Below are 19,927 nucleotides of genomic sequence, written 5' to 3'. Positions count from 1 at the left end.
TGTGAGGCTCCATCCCAGGACCTGGGATCCTGACCGGAGCTGAAGGCAGAGGCTTTAACCCACTGAGCCACTCAGGCACCCCTAATATATTTTTATATAATGATTGTAAGCTTTTAAAGTAACTTAAAAGGGAGTAGATCCTGTTCATACATGTCAAAGCTGTTCGTCCAGTAAGGAGACCAGTGACAGTAAAAAGGGACTGAAGATGATTATATATGATTCGTAAATGAAAAGAGTAAAATTGGGCAAAAACAACAAAAAAAATTCAGTCTCACCCATGAGTAAAAAACTACACATCTGAACAAAAGCTTCATTTTTTGAAAAGATTTTATTCATTAGAGAGACAGAAAGAGCGTAAGTTCGGGGAGGGGCAAAGGAAAAGGGAGAAAGAGACTCCTGCTGAGCAGGGCACCTGACGCGGGGCCTGTCCCAGGACCACAGGATCATGACTTGAGCTGAAGGCAGATGCTTAACCAGCCATACAATTAACCAACTGAGCCATCCAGGTGCTCCAAAGCATAATTAAAAAAAAAAAAAAAATTATTTAGTTATTTTGAGAGAAAGTGTGCAGGCCCTGGTTAGAGGAGGGGCCAGAGGGAGAATCTCAAGCAGACTCTCCCCAGGATGCCTGGGGCCTGACACAGGGCTCGATCTCATGACCCATGAGATTATGACCTGAAACCAAGAGCCAGATGCTCCACCAAATAAGCCACCCAGGCACCCCAAAAAAGCATCATTTAAAAACAAAAACAAAAACCTTACATAGGCAGATATTTAAACATACCCCCTCCCTCCCCCAAAAAACCCAAAACAGTACACAGGGTCTAGAAAAGCATGTTCTCATACATGGCAGGTGGAAGAGGAAATTGTCACAAACCTTTTGGAATTTAGTTTGACCTAGATCCAGAGCTTTAGATTTTTGTATTTTTTCAGACCTAGCATTTTTCTCCTGGGAATGATTCCGAAGGCAATGCTTATAGATGTGTGCAAAGAAACCTTTTTAAGAATATTTATTGCAGGATTATTTAACATTAAAAGCAACCTAAATTTCTACTAAAAGATAGTTGGTTAGGGGCGCCTGGGTGGCTCAGTTGTTAAGCGTCTGCCTTCGACTCAAGGCATGATTCCCAGGGTCCTGGGATTGAGCCCTGCATCGGGCTCCCTGCTCAGTGGGAGGCCTGCTTCTCCCTCTCCCACTCCCCCTGCTTGTGTTCCCTCTCTAGTTGTGTCTCTCTGTCAAATCAATAAATAACATCTTTAAAAAAATAAAAGATTTTTGGTTAAATCTAATGGAATATTGCACACTAATTTAAAATGATATCATAGAAAGATATTTCATAACAAAAGTTCAGTTGAAAAATGTTTTGAAGTAGTGAATATGATTCTGTTTTTATTTTTCTTCTTAATGATGTGGGTATCTACACAAAAACCCCAGGAAAGAGGACCTGGTTATTTTTACTCCTCTGTCTTCTAAGTATTTTATCATGAATGTGTGATCCTTTTATTATTTTTTATTTTAATTTTTTATAAAGATTTTATTTGAGAGCGAGCAGGCAAGAGAGAGCACAAGCCGGGGAGCCGATCTTGGGGCTCCATCCAGGGACCTGAGCCGAAGGCGGCCACTGAACTGACTGAGCCACCCAGGCTCCCCTCGGGTGATCCTTTTATTTTATTGTGAGAGATCACAAGTAGGCAGGGAGGCAGGCAGAGACAGAGGGGGAAGCAGGCTCCCTGCTGAGCAGAGACACCCCCCCCCGCCCCCCGCGATGTGGGGCTCCATCCCAGGACCCTGAGATCATGACCTGAGCTGAAGGCAGAGGTTTTAACCCACTGAGCCACCCAGGCGCCCTGGGTGATCTTTTTATAATTAAAGTTGTTAAAGAGGAATTTTAAAGTTTTATTTAAGGATACCATTGGAGTTAAGACTGAATAAAGTATCTAAAATGATAAATTTATATTCCAGGCGCTATTTATTTAATTGTAATACTGCTTATTTATTTATTTATTTGAAGATTTTATTTATTTGACAGAGATCACAGGCAGGGGGGCTGGAAGCAGGGTCCCTGCTCAGCAGGGAGCCCAATGTAGGGCTCAATCCCAGGACCCTGAGATCATGACCTGAGCCAAAGGCAGAGACTTAACCCACTTAGCCCCCCAGGCGCCCCATGTACTGCTTATTTAAAAATAGCAGTTGTTACATTGATTCTTTGTGAAATCTCTTGTTTCTTGCAAGAAACTCCTCCAGTGTATTCCCTTCCTTTTTAACTTAAGACATTCTTGTCAGAAGAAAGTTGCTTGACATACACCTAAGTGGGATAAGGCACCAACCCGTTTCTTCTGGTGACGTGTGTAAAGTGCCTCTGGGCTCCTCTTGGTCTGCTCTCAGTCCAGCAGAGGCTGAGAGTCGCCTTCTCCCTTCTGTCCCGTTGCCCTTGCTGAGATTTTCACACCCTGCAAGTAGCAGGGTACTGGGGCTGTTAGGGCACTGAGTGCAGCATTTATTCTGGATGGTTGAGACCCTGATTTGTGTTGTTTAAAGAGACGATATAAATAAGAGGAAGTGTGTAAAAAACACAACTCTGTAATTTGAATGTTTCTGCCTGCCCCTTTGCTAAAAGAAAGGTCAGTTTGGTGGTAATCAGAGAACCAGTGAACCTGATATAGAATTCTGATGCAACTTCTCCTGTGATTTCCCTTTAGGAAGCCTTGGAAGATCGTTTGGAAAGGATTAATCGAGAACTGGGCTCAGTTCGAATGACATTAAAGAAATTTCATGTGTTGCGCACCTCTGCAAATCTCTGAGATTTGTAGCCATTAAATTTTGAGACATTTTTGTTTGCACTAACGTATAATTATGCACTCAGAAAAGGCAAACTATTTTGTACTGTTTATAAGCCTTCAAATAGTAGTTTTACAATCATGCTATTCTTTACACTTGCTGTTTTATACTTCAAATGGCCACATATTTTCAAGATATTTTTGTTATGCTCAGGAATCTCTTGTATATTTTACTATTTAAAAAGTATTATTTTTAAATAGTATAAGTCTCCAGTTTATATCAATAGTAAGGAAATGTAAACAGGGGAGGCAGCTTGTTTCTAAACAGATAGTGTTATACTTTTACAATTAACTTTGCACACTAATTTTATATACTTGTTCTACATTGTGAATATGATTCTTTTTTTAAAAAAATAAATGCTTAAGAATAGCTTCCATAATAGACCAATACATCCTGAATCCAAAAAAAAAAAAAAAAAAGAATGCAGCATACCCTGAATTTTAGTTGTGTTGAGATTTTTTTTTTTTCTTAATGGTAATGCAGTTCCTGTTAGGAACAAGTCTTAGAGTGATTATTACAGTAGTAATAATAATGGAACTATTGGAAGTAATGGAATATTGGAAAGCTTTGGAAACTGTGAATAACTCATTTTGTTTCCCTTGAACTTTATTGTCTGTAAGGAAAGAGAAATGAGTGCTCTTATTCTCTAATGTTGTCACATATGTAGTACTTTCCAGAAAACGGTAAGCCGTTGGGGGAGCCGGGGCTTTCTGCCCAGCATTCCGAGTGAAACCATGTCCCTCCGGTGGCCATAAGGTGATGATGGATCAAGCTTTGATGAAGGACCACCACCACCCAGCAAGGGTTCAGAGTGGTCCTGGTTTCTGCCATCAGAGCCACCGAGCAGATGTTTTCAACCCCACTGCCTCCCACCACCCCCGCCAAAAAAAAACCCCTCCAGCCATGGCAGGGGCTGTCAGGATGCTAGGTTTAGATTAGAGTCCCCTCCCCTTAATGTGCACAGGCAGAGAATGTGTGCGGATGGCGTGTGGGCCTTTCCTTGGGCTGTGCTGGGGACCTGCCGCTCATGGCCTTGGCAGCGGCACCTGGGCAGGAGGCTGTGCTCTGATCAGCAGCAACAGCAGGTGTGTGTTCTAACCTCGGTCAAGTCCGGGCTGCCCCACTGCCCATTTTTCGGGGGCTGGTTGGAATCCAGTGCCCACATATCTGTGTACATGTTCATAAATAGACTCATTCAAAACTTGCAGAATTGATTGCCACTGATGATGCTCAGGTTTTAAAGTTTGGTTTTCTTTTGAACTTTTTCTTCTTATGTGACTCTTAGCAGCTTGTAGTTATAATGAGCCAAGCCAAGCATCACTCCACTAGGATCTGTGTATGCCTTTGAGCAGGGAATCTCAAACTGCACCCTTCACCAAAGCTTACCTGGCTGAGCTCTGGGCCCGTTGCCCCAGCGGGCTCCTTTCTCAGCTTCCTGGGTGGTCCTCCGTCAGGAGGGGCCATCTGACACCTGCCTCTTCTGTTCCTATTCGTGAATCGAACCTTTGCTCCCATCTCCTGCCAACAGTCGAAGACCTTGGGCTAATCACAATTACTCATCAACAGAATAAGTGCCTTTATTCATAGTACTTTTTTTTAACCTTTTTTTTTTTTTTAAATCAACTAGTTAAAGAATATGTTAATTTTAATCAAGCTCCAGTACAGCTGTGTCAAGACCTAGTAAAGGGATCGACTTTACTGGTGGTTATTACCTTTGTGTTCCTAGATGTGACATTAGAATCTAACTTGAAAATTATTAGGATATTCCTTGTTGGTCCTTTTATCATGAAGTCCACTACCTTCTCAAGAATAGGAAATTGCCATTTCAGAAGTTTTATCTTGTGAAGGAGTTACCTTCTTAGTAGTCTCTATTGGCTTATTCCAAGAAAGATCTGAAACCCCATCAAAACCTCTTCTGTGCCTATCAGAAAACATGTGCTTTGATTTTTGTTAAATATATAATAAATTGTAAGTACCACTTATTTAAACATTTAAAAAAAAAAAAACACCTTTTTCTTCATAGCTGTGAAGAGGAGAACCAAGGAAAATCCTTTCAGCCATCTTTCCCTTTTTCGTGCTTAATTTACAAACACAGAACACTCCACTTAAAAACAACTCAACCCCAGAAGTGGCAATGTTAGAAAGTTGCGGGTGTCCCTGGGAGGTGAATTGCTTGGCTCCCGGCTGGGGCTGAGCTGCTGGAGAGGAACAGCCTGAAAGCACCTTCCACTTCGGGGAAGTGCCTCTTTTAATGCAAGTAGAGTTTACTCACTCTTTTGCCGGGGTTCTGTACTGGGAGAGCCAGGCAGACCTGGGTCACCACCAGGCTCGGCCTGCCCCGTTCAGCAGCAAGAGATAAGATGAAGCGATAAGCTGCCTTCCATTTTAAAGGAGATTAGGTAAAGTACCTGGTGCTTCCTAACTTTTCAACAAAAGTACACATTTCAGATTCATTTGGAGTTAATCAAGGCTTTGAAGTAGTGATTTAGGACTTTTTAAATAGGAAAGTAGGTTGTGCCCCCAGCAATTGATTTAAAAATTGCCTTGGGTTGGTTGACATTTCTGTTAGGTGGTCTAAGATGATCTCTCCACCTTTTTGCAAAAAACAAAACAAAACTCTTTGGAATTCATATGATCTTCCTGGTGTGAGGTGTTTGTTTTTTGACTATTAAAACTGGTAACCTGTTGGGTAGAAGTTCAGAAGCATCTAAAATAGGTGATCTGGGGTTATTTGATGTAAACATAGGTTATTTTCCTTAAAAAAAAAAAAAAAAAGGTTTTGTCCATGTAACCAAAATAATGGCTCCTTTGAATGTCCCATAATTAGAGGTCCAAGGTGGTGGCCTCTAAGGCAGGACCGCAGGAAGGCTGGTCTGCACTAGGCTTCAGAAGAGCCATATGAAGACGAGGGTTGTTTTTAGAGTTTGGTTCCCCTTCTTAACTCTGAAGACTCAGGCGCTTTGCTGAAAGCTCTTTAAATTTGAATTCTGCCCTTACATATGTAGTAAAATTAGACATTTTTGTCATTTTAATTTTTATCTCAAGCAATTTCCATTACATTTTAATGTGTCACTTGTGCTGCGAGTCTTTAAGAAGCTTTAAAAAGTAAGTGCATACCTAGCACCCTTCATGAGTCCTACAGGTAAATCATGTTTACCCGTCACGAGAGTGTGCGTGGTCATGAGATGTACGGGTCTGATTAAACCAATTCTATTGCACACATTCTGCAGGAGATGATTTTTTGCCAAGAGTTCTGTGGCAGTGTGATAATACGTTAAACTACACCAGTATCTTAGGACCTGTGTTGCAAAGCCTTCTTCTGACTTACATTTTATTTCAGTAGATGCCTCTCAAATAGGAGGAATCAAGCCATAAATTTGCATTTGCTGGACAGGACGTACCACGTCATCGCTGTGACTCCAGACTTCAAAGATAATCGCTTTATTCACAATTGCACTGTAACAGTGACCAAAACAATGTGAAACACTTGCTTCCTCCAGTGCTGCTGATGGTCAGGCAGAGACAAGTGCTTGCTGCAGTTTTTTTTTAATCTAGGCAAGTATTGGAGTCATGGGATTGTAAGCTCTGTGAGAGCAGGGACCATCATGTCTTCTTGCGTACAGGCACTCAATAAATACTTGTGGATATGAACTGCCTTGTGATATCAGTGTATTTATTCCTACCGGGTTACTGGGGGAGCTGCTTTTTGATGAAGGCCTCCCAAATTTTGAGTGCAATCATGGCAAGGTTGCAGTGGTATCGCCTAGGGGCTCAGCTCGGGGTGGCGGATAGGCAAAGAGCCTCCCTCTGGATATCTCTCTGCATGCGCCGGAAACCATTCTCAGTGGGACTTAAGGCACCTCTGGGTGGAGGGAAGAAGGTGAGGGTCTCGTATTTGTTGGGACACCTTCACTGGTCTCAGAGTGATCGCCCTAAGATGGTAAGACGGGTATTTTGAGAGATGTGTAATGATGGCTTTCCTGGCCTCCTCTCCAATTCTAAGTCACCGCAGGGTCGAGTAGCCTCTGGTGGTTTTGCCCGGGCTTTATCGGAACAGTCTGGGGCTGCTTTAATTATAGCGCTTGCCCTTCCAGGGGAAAGCGCTCCTTTCGCCCACAGAAGGACAGGTAAGCTAGGTTTTAGGTGTGGCCCATTTGGTTCCATTACTTCAGCCCTTGGCAAAAAGGCCGTTCCCGCTCAATCTAACTAAATACTCAGCGATTCATTGTCAATTTTACCCTGTACCCTCTTGGCCGTCCTGTTCCTAACTGGAGAGTCCAGTCGGGAGGGAACATCAAGATGAATCTGTTTCTGATCCTCTTTCAGGTCCTTTTTGAGGTCGGGGACTAGAGCTTCACACATCCCTTCTGTTAACACCGCTCCCGCTACTTCTGATGACCAAGGGGCATTTTCATCTTTCGTGCCCAAAGCGAACGTATTCGGTACCGGGGAGAGAACCCCCTGCCAGCCGCACACCTGGTCTCTGGCTTTTAGGTTTGGGCCTCATGAAGTCGTACGCGGTTTGTTCCCCTAGATCTGTCGGCTTACTCCCTAACTTCGTTTTTAAGAAAGCTACTTAAGTGACGATCGCCGCAAGCCTACTCGTCCCCTTCCGCGAGGGCACTTGGCGGCTCTAGCGCAGTTTCAAGGCCCGCGGGGTCCGAGGAGCCGAGCCCCCCGCCCAAGCCCCCCACCCCCACCCCCACCCCCCGTCCCCCGGCGCGGGGAAGCGCGAGCCCCGGCCGCGGAGGGGAGACAGCGAGCCGGCCCGAAGTTCGCCGGCATTCTTCCGGCGGAGCCCAGCCCTCGGGGCGGGCGGGGGCGGCCCCTCGCCGGGACTCGCCGCCGCTCCCCGCGCGGCCTGACGGAGGCGCAGGCCCGCCGCCGAGTGGGGGAATGCGAGGCGGGCCCGGCGCGCACGGGCAGCAGCGGCCGCTGGGGCGCGCGGGGCACGGCGGCGGCGCGGCGTAGAGCTGTCCAGCCCGTCCGCGGGCGCGCCCGGCCCGCGCCCCGCCGGCCGCCGCCTCCTCGTCCGCCTCGACCGCCGCGGCCCGGCGCGCAGCGCGCACACCCGCGGGGCCAGCACGTGCGCGCCCGCCGCCCGCGCCGACGGCCGGGGAGCATGCCCGCGGGGGCCCGGCCGCTCGCCCGGGGCCAGCTGGCGGCGGCGGCGGCGGCGGCGGCGCGCGGAGCCGCGGGGCGCAGCCGGCCGGGTCGGGGCCGCGGGGCCCGCGCCTCCCCGGCGGCGTGAGGCGGCGGCGGCGGCCCAGCGCGGCCGGAGAGGACGGAGCCGCGGCGGCGCAGAGCGGGGTGAGTGTGTCCGCGGTCCCGGCCGGAAGGCGGCGCGGCCGGGACCCTCCCCGGGGCCGCCAGCGGACCCCGGAGAGCCAGGCGCGGGGCGGCGACCCCGGCCGGGCGGCGGCCTCGGAGGCCCCGGCTGCGCCGGCCCGCGCGCCCGGGAGGGAGGGAGGAAGGGCGGGGGTGGGTGGGGGAAGTGGGAGCCCCGGGCCCGGCCGCCCCGCGCGGGGAGGAGGGTGTGGCGCGCGCCGGGACCCCCACCTCAGGAAGTCGCCCCGGAGCCCGCGCCCCCCGCCCCCGCGAGACCCACCGGCCCTCCGGAGTCGGGCCCCAAATGCTAATTTCCCAATTTCCGTCGGTGGCGGCCGGGGCGCGGAGGACTCCCCTCCCCCAGTGGCAAGTGTCACGGCGGTCAAGGGGCAGGTGTGTGTGCGGTGCCGGGCCTGTCCGGTCTGGCCCGCGCTCCGGAGGAAGGGCCCGGGAAGGGGCCGGGAGCAAGTGGTGGGCTCAGCCCTCTGTCCAGCCTTCTGCCGTTTCCCGCCTGCAGCCGGACCCTCTAGCTCTGGCCGTGGCTGGGTGGGTTGTCTGGGGCCTAAGCCTGGGGTGTGGCCCTCCGAGAGGGGCCAGAACTTAGAAGAAGGTGCTCCAGGTGCCCTCGGGCTGGAGGAAAATCTGGCCCATCTCCATCCCGAGAGTCTCCCTTTGCTGTTGTAACCTGAGGCGCCGCTGTCTTAGGGCAGGCAGCTGCCCCTTCCCCCCTGCCCCTCATCCTTTCTTATCAGGGGCAGGGCTGATGGCTGTTTGGGGGCGAAGGGGGACACTTCCTCCTCCCCCATAATGTGCAAATACCATCCCCCCCAAGAAACCCCAAATCAACATTCTAAGTAAACAATGTGCTTGCTAAGCAAATGTCATTTCAAGGCAAGTCCTCTAGCTTTGTCCCCTTTCAGCAGAGCTGCTGCCCCTATATAGAAATTCTAGATTCCTCATTCTACACTCTTCTCCCTACCTCTGACGCAGGGGCTGGGGCGCTTCTGCAAAGTCTCAGGCTTGCCCACGTCCCCCTCTCCAGAATCGGGATTCTCTAAAGGACACCTCGTTTGAGCATCTTTCTGGGTCCGCTACCAGCTCTCACCCCAGTCCTCATGTGGGAGTCACTGAAGCTGGTAGGACTGGGCCCTCCCCGTCCTTCCTCTGGACCTGAGCTAGCACCAAGGCCCCCAGTGCGACCGACTGTCTCTGCTCCAAAGTGTCACAGCACTTTAATGTCTCTCGTGTGGCTCTTACCGCTGTCTGCCTTATTTTACAGTTACTTTTTGTGCCTGCTTTTTATCTCCTCTGCTGGCTTGGGAGCTGCTGCAGGAGAGGCCTGGAGTTTGATTCGTCCCCAGTCCCCCGCCCTGGCTCAGCACCGTGGGCACAGTCCCCGGCTAGATGGAGTCAAAACCCCCTCCCCAGCTTGCCTCTAGGGCCCCAGCTCCTCTGGCTCCTGGACTTTTGCAGTTAAATTGTCTTTCCTGTCTTCGGAGTCCGTGTGTCCTGATGGGAAGAGATTCCCCAGCCCTCTCGCTTTGGGTTAGGCAGCATTGTTTTTCTTGTAGGGAGTGACTTGCTAAATGACGAGGGCAGTGTATTCTTTGCTGTTCTCCGGGTGCTGAGTGTGGAATGGCCCTTCTCTCTGACCTCCCACAGCTCTCGGTGTGTGGCAGGCAGCAGGGTAGAGAACTGGACTACTGAGGCCCCAGGCCTGGCTGCCCTTCCGTGTCCGCGTGCGCTTAACGAAGTCACTTGGTTTCTACTGGTCTGGGTTTGGTCCTTAATGAATCTGAGAGAAAATTCCTCTGCATGGTACAGGCCCCTCAGGATCTGGGCCCTGCCTCCTCTCCTCTCTTATCAACTTTCTATTATCAGAACCCAGGCTTGTCCCCACACGCCTTCCTCGAGAAGGTTGATCACCTTTACCCTTGTGCTACCCTAATGGGACGCACGCTGTGGAACGGCAGGCTCCTGTTGACAGGCGGCCCCCAGCCTCCTACTTAGGCTGGGCGTTGGGGGGAGGGGTGCTGGAGTGCTTTTCTCTGTATCCCCAAGGCCTGGCTCATGGTGGGCTCTCAGGAGAATGTTGGGTGAATGGCGAGGGGTCAGCTCCGATGACGTCAAGGGTCCTCACCCCAAGTCGACTCTCGTACCTTCTCTCTCGGGGGATCCAACTTTCCTCCCTCTCTGAGGCCAATATTAAAACCAAGCAGACGTTCTCCTCGCCATGCCGTCTGGTTACGTCTTTCCGACTTGGTCTCTGAGAAGAACCAGTCATGGAGGATGTGCAGTGACACATAAAGATTAGAAGAGGAAACTTCTGGTCCTTCAAGATTGTTGCCTTGGTGCTTTTGAAAAAGATGTCGTGGGCCTTGTACTCTGGACGGAAGGACTCTGAGGATCTGGCTCCTGGGGCCTCCGTGCTGTGCAGGGGCCATGGCCAGAGTCTGCAGTCACGCGCTCGCTCGCCACTTCTCAGCCGTGCCAACAGGAGATGCGCTCCTTTGCAGACAGCCCTCGGGAGGCCAGCTTCACCGGACCCCCTGCCGCCGGGCGCGGTCTTTGCGTTGCTTCTCCATAGCTCCTTCCCTTGATGTTGGTTCGGCTTTTACTGGGGACCCGGGGATGTTATTAAAGGGAGCTGTGGCCAATCTACGTTTGGTTTGCTCTGAAGAGGTTGTAGAGGGCATCACTCCCTCTGTTCAAGGCTTCCAACGGAGCGTCGCATGAAAAATTTCTCTTCCGGTTTAGGGCCAGGCATCCTTGGCCTTGCCTGCAGGAGACTAGGTCGCTGTACTTCCAACCATGAGAAGGAACAGGGAAAGAAAACCTGCACTGTGTGTCTACTCCGTGCACATGTTCTTCCCCTGTTTTCTCAGAGAAAGAAACTAAAACACAGGGAGATCCACGGATTTGCCCAAAGGCTCTCGATTTGTACCCCATTTTGCCCGAGTCTCCCCTTGCCGCTCGCACTTTCTGATTGATTATGGTTACCTTTTTTTTTTTTCCTAAAGATTTTATTTATTTATTTGACAGAGAGAGGCACAACGAGAGAGGGAACACAAGCAGGGGGAGTGGGAGAGGGAGACGCAGGCTTCCTACTGAGCAGAGAGCCTGATGGGCTGGATCCCAGGACCCTGAGATCATGACCCGAGCAGAAGGCAGACACTTAACGACTGAGCCTCCCAGGCGCCCCATGATTATGGTTACCTTTTCTTCTTGGCTTCTAGAATGCTTGATACACAATACAGTGTTCTGTTCAGTAACCATATTCACTGAGCCTTCTGGTCAGCATGTTTTTTTCCTATTTCCTTTGTGCGTGCTTTCGTGTGTGTGTGTGTGTGTGTGTGTGTGTGTAGATCCCTCTCTATTCTTTTTTAAAAAAATATTTATTTATTTTGTTTTAGAGAGATAGCATGCACAAATGATGGGAGTGTAGGAACGGAAGGAGAAGGGGAGAATCAATCTCAAGCCAGATGCGGGACTCGATCTCATGACCCTGAGATCATGACCTGAGCTGAAACCAAGAGCTGGGCGCTTAACTGACTGAGCCACCGAGTGCTCTTCTGTTTGTATTCTTTATAAGTCATCACAAAAGGCTTCTGGACATCAGGATAGATAAGTGAGTTAAATGCAATAAGTAACATTGTATGTAAAACTTAGGCCAGCTCACGGTGTGGTTAGGGAGAGGTACCTCCCAGTTAACACAGGTTGTGTGTGATAGGTGTCACCTAAACGGCAGGCACAGGGGCACCCGGTGGGCTCCTTTGGTATAGGATGCGACTCGATCTCATGGTTGTAGGTTTGAGGATCACGTTGGGTGTAGCGATTACTCAAAAATAAAATCTTAAAAAAAATTATTTAAGTGGCAGGCAGCATTCAGAGGAGGAGACGCCCTTTCTAGGTAAGGAAGTCAGGGCTGACTTCCTGGAAGAGGTGGAATTTGAACAGGCCTTGAAGAATGGGTTGAGTTTTAATGGCTACAGCACCTGTAAAGGTGTGTGGGGTTTATAGGGTCTAATCACAAAGGGCCCCACCAGAAAAGTTCTGGTGTGAAGGGAGGGCATTGGTCTGAAGGGGGAAGTGTGGGGTGTGATGATGCCTTTTCCCATTGTCTCCAGCCCTGGCAGAGTGCTTAAGAACATGGGAATTGGGAGGGTTGCACGGTGGTAAAGACTAGAAGCTGAGGCCTGTAGCAGAGAAGCGACTTGCCCAGGACTCCGCTTTCAGCCTGGAAGCCAGGTCCCCGATTACCAGTTCAGTGCTCGCTCTTGATGCCAGCAAGGAGGACTGCAGCAGCCTTGCGTGTTGGGCCGTTTCTCCCCTAAAACAGGTATAGGGGTACTGACTCCCTCACCTCCTTGCCCTGCAAACACCATGACAGACCCAGGCTCCAGCCTTATGGCCGACGACGTCAGGGGTGCTGTTGGAGAGGGGAGCTCGCGTGTGCTTTCATTACTCACATGAACAACTGCCCTTGCCAGAGGACGGCAAGAAAATGAACCAACAGGCTGGGTTCTGGCAACAGACACGTCAAAACCCCAAGCCATAGCCTCGGAGAGGAGCATAGAGAAAGCAATTTCCCATCTTCTGCTGAAGTCCCTCACCCTTCGCAAAGCTTTCCTGTTGTGGGCAGGGGGTCAGGAGTCGGGGTGCAGGGGAGAGGCAGAGTCACCAAAACAACAGCAGGGCTCGGGGGAGTCTCAGACCCTTGGGACAAGCAGGGTGTGGATGTGTCCCCTTGAGCCGTGGAGTGAGAGCCCTGCTGAGTAAAAGACCTCCAGGGAGGATATATGGTCCAGCACGTGCGCACACAGCCCAGGCTCCCTGGCCCCAGCCCTTCTGTCTCTGCAGTGCCACCAACACACCACATCAGCGAGCACAAAACCACCAGCCCAGGGGACGGACCGGCTCAGGTTCCTGCGCGCCTCTGCTCACACATTTGTTCCCCGATCAATACCTAACCCCGTTTTATGTTTCCGTTTGAAGATGCCGTATTTCACAGATGCTGTTATCCATTAACACTGAACACAGCCGCCGGCGGCTGTCACTCACACCTGAACGAGGCTTATCTCGCTCAGGTATTTCCTCCAGGAGGCGCGGCACTGCTCAGAAACGGGGAGCAGGAGCGAGCTCCGGCACTGGGCCTGGGGCCCCTTCCGAGGGTGAGGCGGCCGACACAAGAGGACAAACGTGTGAAAAATGCAGCATTGCACGGATCCCGAAAAGGATGCTTGTTTTTGGTCTGAGAGCTGAGAGCAGAAGGCAGAGCGTCTCCTCGTTCAGCCTCGATCACACACGCTGGGGGACTCAAAATTTGTCGCCACCCTGCACGTGTTGGCAAATGACCGCGTAAGCCCCATGAAGATTACTTGTAGCGAGTAAGGAGTTTGTAAATACGGAATCCACGGATAATGAGGACCAACTTGTATGGGCAAAGCATGTCCACGGTGGCCTGTTTGAATGTGAGCGCCACGGCATTCCTCGGAGATAAGGCCGGACTGTTGCCCAGATTTCACAGAGGGCAGAGTGGGGGGGCAGAGAGGTATCCTAACCCGCTCCTGCTTGCACAGGCCAAGGTTTGCACCCACCCCCGCTTCGGCCCCCCGGCTTGGCTCTTCCTCATCTGTGGCCGTACTTGCAGTCAGATTCTTGTCCCTCATGTCTCTCCCCATGCAGGGACCTCATGGGCTATCTCTGTCATCGTGTCTGTCCCCGTGGTATCCCCGGCATTAGTACAGGGCCCCTCAGTGGTGTGCAGTACAGACAGGGGACTGGAAGCTGGGGCTGTGGAATCCGGGCTTTGCTGTCTCAGGTACCAGAGAAAGGAAGAGCCCTTGGCATCGGTCCCTCCCTTGGCTCCCCTGTGCCCTCTTCCAGAAGGGCACCCACCTCACCTTGCCACAGCTCTGCTGGCCACACGTGCGTGCGCACACACACACACGCACACAGAGGGGGGGTCAGCGAGCCCACGTGGGTCCCTATGACTGCTCTTTGCTGAGAGGAGCTGAGGGCAGTCCTTCACCCAAATGAACGACCCACTTCGGGAGGGGGTTCAGGCCAGCGTGGGGCTTCCTGTGGCCTCATATCCTGGCCTCCTTACTCCTGGCAACCTTTCCAAAAGCATTTTGCCCCGGTGCCCCCGTGCAGAGCTGGAACGTAGGTAATTCAGATGCCCGCTCGTTCTCTCCGAGGCTCTGTTTCCCCTTGCAGAGGTGGTTCCTGGTGATGGACAGAATTTTCTCTTTTGGCAGCTGGGGTCCTTCCACCTCGGCCTCCGTAGGGTCTGGCTGACTCATCGGCGGGGCTGTGGAGCCCGGTGCCAGCTCTTTCCCCCACTGCTGGCCTGCCAGGACTGAGTCAGGCTCTGCAGCCTGCTGGCCTTACCTGGCCTCGTGCCGCCAAAGGATCCAGCCCCTGCTGGGGGGCTCACGGGGCAGCGGGGTGCTGTGTCAGGCCAGTGGAGGGGTGGAGGGCAGCACTCTGGCCGGGGAGAGTACTCCCAGCTGTCCTCCCCGCCGGCCCCTGCTGGCTCTGCAGCCCTTTGAAACGCCGTCTCTCACAGGGGGCATGGGGGTGGGAGAGTGTTGGCGCAGAATAAGGAGACCATTTTCCTTTTCGGTGGAGAACAGCTGCCCCCGGGCACAGCCAAGAGGCGGGGCTTCCTGGCAGGTCTGAGAGCTCTGCTAAGGGCAGGTTAGCCCTAGAGAGTCCGGTCCCCTACTCTGTCCTACTGGAGGGCCCATTAATTGCTTTGCTTTTCTTGGCAATTTGTAAGAGCTGACTTTTCACTTGTGTTTTCATGAGAAGGGAAGGAAAAAAAAACAACCCAAACATGTTCTGCAATGACAGTTTTTCCCTCTTGGGTAATCACAATGGAAAAAAGCATTTAAGGCCTTTGGAAACCACACATAAGTGCGGCTCAACGAAGGAGGGGGTGGGGGGGCATTCATCAGGGACGGCCAGACATGGAGGCAATTCGGCGGCTCCCGTAGGGAAACCGTCGTTTCGCGTGTATTTTGGGTTCGCTGGCCACAGCATATTTCCATCAGTCGGCCAGTGTTGTGCATCTGACAGGCCAAACGTTTATTGTGGTTGAACCATCTGGGAGGTGGGAGGGCTGCAGCCTTCCCCAGTGGCAGCCCGTAACTACTCGTTTAAAGGAAATTTGTTTGATGTGTTCAAGAACCCACCGCTAAAACACCATTAATAACAGAAGCCTCAGGAGTTCTGAAAGCACACACGCTCCTTTAGCCATCCACCGGACGTGCCTCGCCCAAGACCTCATTTTTTCCTATGCGCGGGTGACATTTTCCAACACAGTGAAGCAAAGTTCTGAAGTGGCCCCTTTAATTGGTCCAGAGCCCGGTGTGTATGAACCCAGTGCGGAGAGGAGCTCATTAATTTGCAGCTGGACGCCGTGCCGCCTGTGTCTTTGCTGCGGGAGTAGCGTTGAACAGATCCCTGCATTAGTATGCAGCATGAGCGCCCGTCCTGCGCTGTGAGAGAGAACGCTAGCTTTATTTCAGTTTCCAGCCTTCGGTGACTCACCGTGGCATCGTGAGTCCGCGGGAACCACTGCTGACCCGCTCCGGCCGTCCTGCTCTGCGTGGGCACCGCGGTTTACAGCCCCGTTTTTCTTTCTTACCTCTGTGATTTCCCCTGGCTGAAGGTCTCTTTCCCGAGGAATGTTCTGCCTGACTCTCCAGCAGGGGGGAAACTAGGAATTCAGAATATTATGGATCGAGCCGGGCAAGCCGGAAAGAGCCCTGGAAAAAACCAAGTCCAAGGCTTTGACCTTTCCACGGGGAGGAATGACTTTCCATTTCCCTGAAACCTTAAGATCCTGGGGCTGGGCGTGGAGTACAGTAGAGACTCAAGGACACGGTGGTGAATGGAGTCTGGCTCATAAATTCTGGGCCATCCAGTTCCCTCACGTTTGTCCTGGTGATCTGGTTGCTGCAGGACTGGGGTTCAGAGGGTGTGGGCTAGTAACGGCACGTGTCTCATACCCAGCTAGGTCGGCCTTTCATTACAGGCTTTTCTAGATACCGAGATTCCTGCTCCAGGAGAAGGCGGCTCTTCCCTCTGGAAACCATAAGGGGAATCCCTGGTCTGGCCCAGCGGCTCCTCACGTGGAGGGATGGTGGCTTGTGTGCCTTCGAATCCCCAGTGCCCAGCACAGTGGCTGGTGATGACTCGGGGCCAGATGACCACGTTGGGAGAGGTCAGAGGTGAAGGGCCATCTCTCATTTATCCACCTTTTTACAACACCCTCTGATACACAGTGTTTCCGCCCGATGTGCTTTGTTTGTAAGTGCTGCTGTGCCCATTTTACAGGTGAGGAAACCGAGGCTCAGAAAGTCATGGTTTGGCACCCAGTGCTTTCTCCTGCCGTGTTTCGCACATAGGGTCACTGTAGCTCAGAGAGGTCGTGATTCCGGTCAACCACAGAGGAAGCACCCTCTTGACCTGCGTGGTCCTGACCCCTCACACTCGTGTTCAGTCCCGTCATCACACACCCGTGAGGTGGTGTTCTGCCCCATCGGCATTTCCTGATCCGGTTCAGGTTCAACAGTGCTTGTATGATCCTTCTCAGTTTGGGTTTGTATGCATTTTTCTTGCTGCTTTTCTTTTTTTTTTTCCTCCAGAGGGGAAAACAGAATTCCTTTTCTGTTGGTTCTGCAGCTTTTACTTTTCCAAGAGGCCAGAGGGCTCCCAAACTTAGAGCAGATTCCCCGAGACAGGGTTGTGTGCTCTGAGGTTGTGGCTATCTCTGGATGCGATGCTGCGGCCAGTTTCCGGCCCCGCTGTCCAGTCTGCCAGCTGTGCACCTGGGAGGCTCATGATTGGAGACACGAAGTGGGGCCTAGGGCCGCTGGCTGGGTCTGGGGCCTTTTATTCCCCCCTGAACTGGGTACAGCTTCCCTCCCAGTGGCGACTGATGGCCGGTCTGTCCCTGTGGGGAGGGAAGGGGGAAGGCAGCGTTCAGCCTGAGCCTCCAGAGCGAGCTGGTCCGGAATGGGGAGGCCTCGCTCGCCACCCACTCTGGGTTCTCATCTGGGGCTGGGTCTGCTTGGTCTGCGGCTGTCCCCTCCTCTGGCCTGACCTCCTTGGTGTCTCAGGGCTCCTGCGGGCAGGTGAGCTGAAGGCCTGTGGCCCTGGGCTGAGAGGAGCAGGTGGTGTAGGTGGGCCTCTGGCTCGGGTCAGGGTCCCTTCAGCAAGCGTTACAGGGTTGCTTTACCCAGAGGTCTAGAGGCGTATGTCCAGAGAGACGGGCTTGGGTCCTTGGTCCAGACAGAGATCCTCCCTGGAGCTCCTCACGCTGCATACGTCACCCCCTGGATGACTGTCACCTTGAGACGGCTCCCAGGCCAGGTGACGCAGCCACCAGTGGGGCTCTCAAGGGCAGGGACCAAGTTATCCCTCTTTGGCTTCCTTAGAGTGCCTTTCCCTGTTGTGAACTTGGAGAAAGGGGTTCGCGAAATCTCTGAATGCAAGGAGACGTGGGGAAGGTGGCCGCTTGCCTGACGGTCCCGACTGGGGCTCGGGAGACCCCAGCAGGATTCCCAGCCTCTGGCTATGCTCAGGCCTGGACGCAGAGGGAAAAGGGGGGGTTCCAGCCTGTGCAGCCCCCGGGAGCCAGGGAGCAGGCGGGAAGAGCTGCTCGATGTCCTTCCCTTTCTGCAAATTGAAATGAAATTCACAGAACATAAAATGAACCGTTTTTGAAGCGGACAGTTCGGTATTGGATAATCCCTTCACAATGACATGTGAGCACCACCTCCGTCCACTTCCAGAACATTCTCATCACCCCAGAAGGAAACACCCGTCAGTAGCCACTCCCCACCCCTCCCCCAGCACCTGTCTGCCTCTCATCTACTTTCCGTCTCTATGGATTTTCCTATTCTGGGCCTCCCACAGAGAGGGAGTCGCACAACGTGCGACCTTATACGTCCGGCTTCTTTCACAGAAACAGGACACTTTTGAGGTTCATCCACGCTGAAGCAGGGGTCCGGGCCTCATTCCCTTTTGTGTGGGCGGTGGCACACACACCATCAAATTCACCACCCGAGCCAGTTTTGAGTGTCCAGTTTGGTGGCGGGAAGCACTCACGCCGCCGTGTGACCCTGCCCCTGTCCGTCTCCGGAATGTGCTCAGCTCCCGCCAAGTGAGCCTCTGTCCCCATGAAACACGGACACCCTCTCCGCTGCCCCCAGCCCCCAGTGGCCACCCTGCCACTTCCCGTCTCTGTGAGCAGGGCTCTTCTGGGTGCCTCGTGTCCGTGGAATCCCAGTGTTTGTCCTTCTGTGACCGACTGACTTCACTGAACATGATGCCCTAGAGGTCCCGCCCTGCTGTAGGTTGTAGTTTGTGACTGAACTGCATTGTGTTTTTTTAAATTTATTCATTTGTGAGACAGAGAGAGACAGAGAACATGAGCAGAGGGAGGGGCAGAAGGAGAGGGAGAAGCAGGCTCCCCACTAAGCCGGCAGCCTGATGTGGCTCCATCCCAGGACCCCAGGATCATGACCTTAGCTGAGGGCAGACGCTTAACCGACTGAGCCACCCGGCAGCCCCTGCATTTTTTTTTTTTTTCCCTCTTGGCTGAATCATACTCAGCTGTATGGTCGGGTTGCATTTTGCTTATCCATTCATCTGTCGATGGACGCTTGGGCTTTTTCTGGGCCAGTGAGTTGCCGACTGTGGATGGGACAGTGAAACAGCCAGGCTCAGAGGGCCTGGGGGTCCGGAGGCAGGAGCTGTACCCTTTCTGAGGGGCTTGGCCTTTGATGGTTGCCCCTTTCTGCGCATGTGTTGCCGTCTCCATCCAGTGGGGTGGAGACGCTCCCGTGCAGGGAGGCTGTGGGGCTGCAGCGACTGGACGTGTATGTGTGTGTGTGGGGGGGGGGTGGCACACTGAGTCGCCGTCTTCCACCCAGGGATGTGAGGCCTGGTGGTACCTGGCCTTCTGCCCACCTGGGCTCCCCTGTGACACCCACTTGCTAGAAGTTTCTCTCCCTCATGAGGTTCCAATGCCAGCCCCAGGAGAAGGTGGTAGCCGTGTGTCCTGCCTCTTGGTGGCTTTCAGAGCACTTGTTGATGCCTGCTGATGGTAGTAGGAGACACACGGCCTCCTGAAGCACTGTCCCCTGGGTCCCTCCTTCAGTGCTCCAGGAAATCAAAGCCAGAGGGATGACATCGGCAGCCTCTTGGGGTGGCTGAGTCAGAGCAGAAAGCCAGCCTGGAATTCACTAAGTCACACTTGCCTTCATTAGGCTAATTAACTTTCGATGTGAATTAGCTTTATGAGCTGATTTCGGAAATGCATTACCATCCCGGGGCCAGCTTGGTGAGCAGAGGTGCCTCAGAAGCTGTGCCGTACATTTCCATATCTGCCAATTAGGCGTGCTTAATTATTAACCTAGGGCTGGGTGGCTAATGAGGGTTTGCGTTCAGCATGCTTTGTTTGAAAATTCTAAGGCTTTTAAAAATTAACCATAATATAGTTAAAATCGTACTAGGAATCCTAAGTTGTGACCCGGGTTGCACATGACTTGGAATGTAAACTGAGGCAGGGGGTTGATTTGTGGAAGTTCATGTGGATGGAGAGTGGAGGGGGTGCGTTCCATGTGTACACTGCTGGCCGAGGGCTCATGGTGGGGGTTCACTGGCTAGGCCACCCACAGAATTACCGCCTCCCAGGTGCCCGGGTGACTGAGACCTCCAGGCACCTCTTTTGACAGCCCTCGG

General features: G+C 52.3%; 3 protein-coding genes and 1 long non-coding RNA gene across 27 annotated transcripts in view; 2 read left to right on the top strand and 2 right to left on the bottom strand.

Moving 5' to 3' along the window:
• MPHOSPH9 (M-phase phosphoprotein 9) overlaps window positions 1-6,490 on the top strand; it is a 65,962-nt gene extending 59,472 nt beyond the window's left edge. For all 21 annotated transcript variants that reach the window (XR_014302572.1, XR_014302573.1, XR_014302574.1 and 18 more), the window contains one exon: window positions 2,701-6,490. Coding sequence is in view for 10 of the 21 variants with exons in the window: in XM_082698375.1 (XP_082554501.1) it covers window positions 2,701-2,802 (102 nt within the window). In the remaining 11 variants the exon portion in view is untranslated. The remainder of the gene's footprint in view (window positions 1-2,700) is intronic.
• LRRC43 (leucine rich repeat containing 43) overlaps window positions 1-19,927 on the bottom strand; it is a 298,822-nt gene that overhangs the window by 75,322 nt on the left and 203,573 nt on the right. The window lies entirely within an intron of this gene.
• PITPNM2 (phosphatidylinositol transfer protein membrane associated 2) overlaps window positions 8,045-19,927 on the top strand; it is a 134,076-nt gene continuing 122,193 nt past the window's right edge. Inside the window, exon 1 of one of the 4 annotated variants that reach the window (XM_082698284.1) lies at window positions 8,045-8,149. The gene's annotated coding sequence lies outside the window, so the exon portion shown is untranslated. The remainder of the gene's footprint in view (window positions 8,150-19,927) is intronic. The other 3 variants (XM_082698285.1, XM_082698299.1, XM_082698289.1) reach the window with 3 other exon arrangements.
• Window positions 15,507-15,997, bottom strand: LOC309847806. Its single transcript, XR_014302638.1, has 2 exons — window positions 15,822-15,997; window positions 15,507-15,672 (listed from the first exon to the last, which is right to left on the bottom strand). It is a non-coding gene; the product is annotated as an uncharacterized lncRNA (long non-coding RNA).

Source organism: Mustela nivalis (assembly GCF_964662115.1).
Source record: "Mustela nivalis genome assembly, chromosome: 14".
In the NCBI taxonomy this organism is placed as follows: Eukaryota; Metazoa; Chordata; class Mammalia; order Carnivora; family Mustelidae; genus Mustela; species Mustela nivalis.
The sequence above is the reverse complement of the archived record's forward strand: the minus strand, read 5'-3'. Positions and strand labels throughout refer to the sequence as shown.